Source organism: Neophocaena asiaeorientalis, unplaced genomic scaffold (genome assembly GCF_003031525.2).
Source record: "Neophocaena asiaeorientalis asiaeorientalis breed wild unplaced genomic scaffold, Neophocaena_asiaeorientalis_V1.1 scaffold812, whole genome shotgun sequence".
Classification (NCBI taxonomy): Eukaryota; Metazoa; Chordata; class Mammalia; order Artiodactyla; family Phocoenidae; genus Neophocaena; species Neophocaena asiaeorientalis.
In genome coordinates this window covers 57,043-63,522 of record NW_020172176.1, presented here as the reverse complement: position 1 = coordinate 63,522, position 6,480 = coordinate 57,043, and the positions used below count along the sequence as shown (strand labels likewise).

Sequence of the window (6,480 nt, the reverse complement as noted above, 5' to 3'; positions counted from 1 at the left end):
ACTTCTCGGGGCCAAATTTCACAGCAAAATATTTATTTTAATTACTTATCAATTAAGGTAAAAATAATTTTTCACAGGCTGTGATCCATTTCTTGGAAAAACATCTCATTTGATTCCATCAAATAGAACCATCAACTGAATGCTTTCCTTCATTAATTCCAATTTTAAAAAACAGATTTAGGAGGTAAAGATATTCACTTCCTGTGCAAAATTTAAGGCCTTTCTTCTGATACTTCTCAAACTTAGTCAATAATTTACACCACAAAGCAATGTATTTCAGGATGGCTTATTTTGCTTCATGTTCCAAGGGTCTTATTTGCAGAATAATTACAGTGCCGTGTCAAACAAAAGGAAGATGTCATTAACTAAATATGGAATCTTTCAAATAAAAGGCATTCAAAATCCATGGAATAATCACAGAATATTAGCACTGTCCTCTCCCTTCCATTCAACCACATCTTTTGCTCCACATCTGGAGCTCAGGGATATGTCACCTGAGGGTCTTGCCTGAAGTCCTATGGGTCAGAACACCTGAAACTAAATTCCACTCCTTCCTTATTCTGTTTCCTCAGATGATTGGTCTTTGTTTTTAACAGAAGCAGTGCTCAGGTGGACGGTACCAAAAAACATTTCTGTGCCTCCTGGTTCTAAAAGTATCAGATACTGTGCACCCTGATGATCTCCTCAACTTTTAGAGCCAACTCTATTCTTTTAATCATTAATTATAAGCTACGTTTAGCTTCTATGACTCTACAGGCTATATAGGTATAGGAAAATGGCATGCAAAGTCGTGTAATGATAGGTCATTTATGTTCCTACAACTTGTTCAGCTCTCAACCTAAATGAAAAGCATCTTTATTACCACTGTAATTCCAGAAACAATAAAATGGGTTCAGAACTGGAAATCATATAGGAATGAAGTAACCTCACAAGGAATGGTCCTATCCTTTTTACTAGCAACAGACTAATATGGGTTATGTGGGTTTTATGAAGCATTAATTACTGCCATACTTGAGAAGAGATAAGAAAAGTGGGTGTTGACTTATATTTCAGGGCCATCAAGAAATGGGGACCTGGATTTTGTTTGCCTGCCTCCTGGGAGCAGTCTTCTCTATGCCCGTGAGTAAAACACCCCCTTCATAAGTCAATGTATGCCCGTGAGTAAAACACCCCCTTCATAAGTCAATGTCCAATTTCACAAGCTTGGAAGTAAAAGTCTGCCCCACAGTTGGTAAACGTTAGGGTTTAAAACAGTACAAGATCAGATATCCTCAAATGCCTCTGTGTTTAAGAAACACTATGAAGAACTTGTAATTAAAAAAAAATGGATCCCCAGATGCCAAAGATTCTGATTCAGTACAGCTGGGGTGGGACCAGGAGATTCTGATGGAACACTCAGATTGTAAATAACATCACCCATCTCTAGATGGAGGAAACTTTTGGAAGGGACCCTTGAAAGGCCGCCAGAGAAAGTACTTAATCGGCCTTAGGCCAATATTACAAAAATGTCAGTTTTCTCTAAAACCCAATTTCTCACAAGATCCAAATATTTTCGTGCTCTCCAAACTCCACTGCCGTTGTCCTTCAGAGGGTAAGATTTTGTGTTAGGAATTCCTTTCTTGACCCACCTCCCCGTTCTGAGAGGCCTCATCCTTTTGGGTGCACCTGTTAAGCACATGACTTCCGTGTGGTTGTCTGGAATCCAACCTATGCTCAATACATATGGATATATTTTACATTCAAATGTACCAAGGACCAGGAAGTCTGACCAATTCTCTCTAACCACAGACACAGAAGAGGTTAGGTCACATGCAGGCAAGGCAGGATCCATCTGCTTTTCGGTGGCCTAAAGAGCAGTTGATACAACCAGAAGCCAGCAAAGCTTGAATATCTACTTCCTCTCTTCCTCTCTCACCCATAAGACCAAGGTTCTGTGCTCTGCCTTCCTGAAATCCTACACTGTGGCAATTCCTAGTCCCCTGAGGGCCCCTGCATTACGAATTCAGTCCCTTTTCCACTCCTCAGTTCAACACCCCTATTCTCTGAGGGCTTCTATCAAGAAGACAGAGGAAAGGCAGTTAACTAAAACTAAAATAATTCACATTCAGATGAGAGGAATAAATCCTCGTATGAAATATGAGCATTTCAAGAGAATAGAGCCTTAATCAACTCGCTGCCTGAGGGGGGATGATCTGCACGATTCCCTCTCCTCTCCCTCTCCCACACTCCAGGGCCAACCAGAATTCCACAATGCGGGCATCAATCACTTGGCCTCCACTTTTGAAAAGACAAGAGAGTCCTGGTTTAGATAATTATTCAGGTTGTTCTTTATTTTAAGCTTTAAAATTTTTCTGCCATAGAAACATTGACAGAATAATAAAAAGACGACAGAATAATGAAAAGAATCGGCCAAAACTTCACAAATCAACTCTTTCATTTTCCATGGGACTTATAATGTCTCCCTCCACTTTACCACACCCATCTTGTTTTCACGTTCATCGATAATTCACACTTAGTCGTTTTTGTTGTTGTTGATGTGCTATTCACCTCGCACGCCAATTATGAGTAATCTCGTTGGTACTTAAGCACCTATCCACCTCCTCATCTATAAGGGAAGGTTTGTGAGACAATCCTCTTCTTGCTGGTGTTTTGTAAATGTGTAAGAGAAACATGTCATTCTTCCCAACATGGAGTGAGTGTTGAGAAATGGAATATTGCCTGCCATACCAGTAAGCAAAGGATGTCACGATCCTCAGGGACTGCAGCCACCGCCACGGTGAGCTGGTGAGCCCCGAGGGAACTCAGGAAGGGAAGAATACCTGCCATCTAGCAGCCATCACGCTGCAGCCACTCCCCGCGGTGAGCCCTGAGGAAACTCAGGATATGAAAACACAGGATACTGGCCCCAGATAGCTGAGGTGCCTATCAAAGGGAGCATTTCAGTGAGCCCAGACTCTTCCATCTTCCCATACATAGAAGAGCGCTAAATTCCTTAACTTGAGATGTCTGGTTTTCGTTAATTAACAATAATCTTTCAACGTTCGGACTACCTGCCCTTTGTTGCAAAACTTCTATATATCCTGGCTCCCCCCTTGCCTCCCTGGAGCAGTTTTCTCAGGGTTACTTGAGATGCTGTCTCCTGGGCTTGAAGTCCTAAAAATTTCTGCCGAGTACAACAGAACTCTCAACTTTCAGACTGTGAATATATTTTTAGTCGACAGTTGCATCAAGAAATGAAATGATAGAGTAGGATAGAGTAGGATTCATTGACAACATGGATGGAGGGGTCACTGGAGGATAAATGTGTGCTGGTTTCTGCCCCCAGGTCATTTAGTTGTTCTGGACCTTTTGAAAATAAGAGGGCTCCTCTCCTACACAGCGTACATGTTCAAACTAAAAGTAGACCTCAAATATATTCTGCACTATATAGATTTTTAAAAAGTAGCTTCAGTCTGTCTTAATGTGAAAATTGCATATTGACTTAATCTCTTCCTCTCTCTCTCTCTCTCTCCTCTCTCTCTCTCTCTCTCTCTTTCTCTCTCCTTCTTTCTCTCCCTCTCCCTCATTCTTTTTCTCCTCCTTTCCCCCTCCCTATAAAAGCTACCAGCTCATCCTGGGCACCCTGGTTATGTCAACTTCAGCTATGAGGTAATTTTTCTCTTTACTAACTTTGACCATTGTTCGAGTTAACAATGCCCCGGGCTCTGTAAAGAATAGTGTGTTGATTCTTCATTCAAGACGCTTCTCAGTCCCACTTTTTCAGTTCTCACTACCAGCTTCCTGGTTTAAGCCCTGATGGGTCACCTCAAGCCTGCATCGCCCCAGAACACTCCTACCTGGCCTCTCTGACTCAGTTTCTCCTCTTACATGGCTATAAAATTTATCCATCCTGAACTACCACTCAGGGGGACTGCATAGTAGGGCAGAAATGAACTGTGGCTGAACAGCTTTGTTCTATCCCAGCCTGTAAAACATGGGGAATCAGGTAAGATGTTATTTAAGATCCTTTCCAGCTGGAAAACTCCTGCTTCTAGGATGTTCATATTCTATGCATCTCCCTCATTTGTCTTTACTGAAATATTAGCGACCGAGCGGTCTGTGAGACATTCTGTAGAGCAATGGAAAGCATGAGATTTCTAGAAATCGGGTGTGAGGCTCTCCTCAACCCCATACTAAGCATGTGACCTTGGGCAAATCATTTTCTCTCTCTGGAACTTTAGTTTCCTCATCTGGAAAAGGGAAATAAGAATAATACCCACACTTCAAAATGTTATTGGGGGAGCAAAGTAATTTAGCAATATAAAAGGTGCTCTGTTAAGTATAACTTGAACAAGGTTAAGAATTGTTCGTTGTATTGATATCAAGTGTTGTACACGAAGGAGTCCCCGGGCCTGACGTGAACTGAATACATAATGTTTAGAAAGGAAGGAAACTCTTCCTTCTTTCATAGGTTCAAATGACAATCCATGAGTTTGTTTACTCATACAAACTGAGGAAAAGTGTCAAAAAAATTTTGAGGCAAGATTTTCTGTTAAACCTTAAAAGGTTGACATATTTGACCTGAAAACCTGTGTTTCTAGGACGAGGGACAGTGTTTCTGCCTCCTTTATCTTTTTCATTGTGACATCAAATCAAAACAGTATATAATTAATGTTATATGACATCAATTTTCCATTTTGTTTTTCTCTTGCAAAGGACAGCAGGTGCCGGGGAATTAAACAGACTTACTACTTTTGTAACCTCTGTCGAGCTCATGTACCTCTTTAACTCTCCGTGACCTTGTCTGTGAAAGTGAGGGTGAAGATACTTGCCTCAGAGTATGTGGGAAAACATGAAAAATGTGTGTCATGGATGTAAGGTAGAGCCTCACACGCAGGAAGCACCTGACAAACGTTTGCCTTATTCTTTCCTCCATAGAGCATATTTTCAGGTTGTCCGTATCGACGGGACTGCATCAGTGAGTGTGTGTTTCATGTAACTAAATTAAAACAAATGTATTCTAATGTCTCTTTCTCCTAAGGTGCTTACCCCTCTGAAGTGGTACCAGAACGTAATAAGACACCCAGTACGTAGATTTTTTTTGTTGTTCTTTATTCCCTTAAAATATCAAGCATGCATTTCAATCCCCTTTTAAGTGAGGTAACGTATCTATGCCACATATAGACACTAATGGGAAATCTAGTTGTAAACTGTCACATCTATATACACAGTTAGAAATTCTTGCACAGGGAAAAATGAATAAGTGTTAATATTGTCACAGTGACCAAGAAAACATTGCTACTTCTCCAGCTGGAAGTGTTGACTGAAAAAAAATGCAGAACGTGAGTGCTGTGAGTTAATTTTTATTTGGGACAAGGTGAGAACTATAGCCCAGGAGACACATTTCAAAGGGCTCTGAGAAACTGCTCCAAAGAAGTAGTGGGGAAGGTCAGTATATATGTGATTCTGGTGAAGGCGGAGTACACGCAATCGAGCACAGTGTTTGCTGAAGGCTGCTAGTCGTGAGGAGCAGACATGAAGGATTTTAGTGCTTTTCTAGATGTGAGGAGACTGAAGAACTGGGCTCATAAAAATGTCTCCTGAAGAGAGCTAACCATCTGAAGACCTGTTCTGCCAGTTTTTCCCAGAGCACAGAGTGGCTCATTCCTGATCTCCACCCCGAACTTCTTGCAGGGGGTGTCAAAGGTCAGGAGCCGCAGTGGCTCATAATTTAATCCTTGTAGAAGCAGATGGCAAGTGCCAATGGCAAGTGACAATTTGTAGGCGACAGATGTCAATGGAGCCGATGGTAAGCCCGACTCTCTGTTTCTCACCAGTACCCGTCCTACGGTTACGAACCCATGGGTGGCTGGCTGCGCCACCAAATCATTCCCGTGGTATCCCAGCAGGCTGCCCTGCAGCCTCATCACCACTTCCCCATGGTGCCAGCCCAGCAGCCCGTGGTCCCCCAGCAAACCATGATGCCAGTTCCTGGCCAGCACTCTATGACTCCAAGCCAACCCCACCAGCCACACCTCCCTGTGCCCTCCCAGCAGCCCATCTAGCTGCAGCCTCACCCACCCCTGCTGCCCCAGCTGCCTCTGCCTCTGATGTTTCCTATGCAGCCCCTGTCCCCCAGGCTTCCTGACCTGCCTCTGGAGGCTTGGCCCGCAACAGACAAGACCAAGCGGGAGGAAGTGGTGAGTACACCCTGAAGTCGCTGCAACACCTATGAAAACGGTAAAGCGAGACTAGCCCCCAGAGTTCTCAATTCCCACACAATCCAAGGCCTAGAGTTTCAGTAGCAACACTTTGATGATTCTGTGAGTCCAAGCCTGTACTGTAAGTCTCTACTATAAATGCGTTTATCTACATGGCTTAGTAATTAAGACCGTAGCTTTCACGGTGGGTTTAAATTCTATAATTACTTTGAATTCCTACCAGAATATATATTATTGAAACCTGTTAATTTTAAGGACAACACTATAAGGGAATATTAGT

At 42.6% G+C, this 6,480-nt stretch overlaps 1 protein-coding gene across 1 annotated transcript; it reads left to right on the top strand.

The window, feature by feature from the left end:
• Window positions 1-1,065: 1,065 nt before the first annotated feature.
• Window positions 1,066-6,179, top strand: AMELX (amelogenin X-linked; the record flags this gene model as incomplete). Its single annotated transcript, XM_024757035.1, is given in 6 exon segments — window positions 1,066-1,119; window positions 3,601-3,648; window positions 3,713-3,716; window positions 4,920-4,957; window positions 5,021-5,065; window positions 5,817-6,179. Coding segments are annotated over 6 exon segments (552 nt in total), but the record flags the coding sequence as incomplete, so codon positions are not given.
• Window positions 6,180-6,480: the final 301 nt, after the last annotated feature.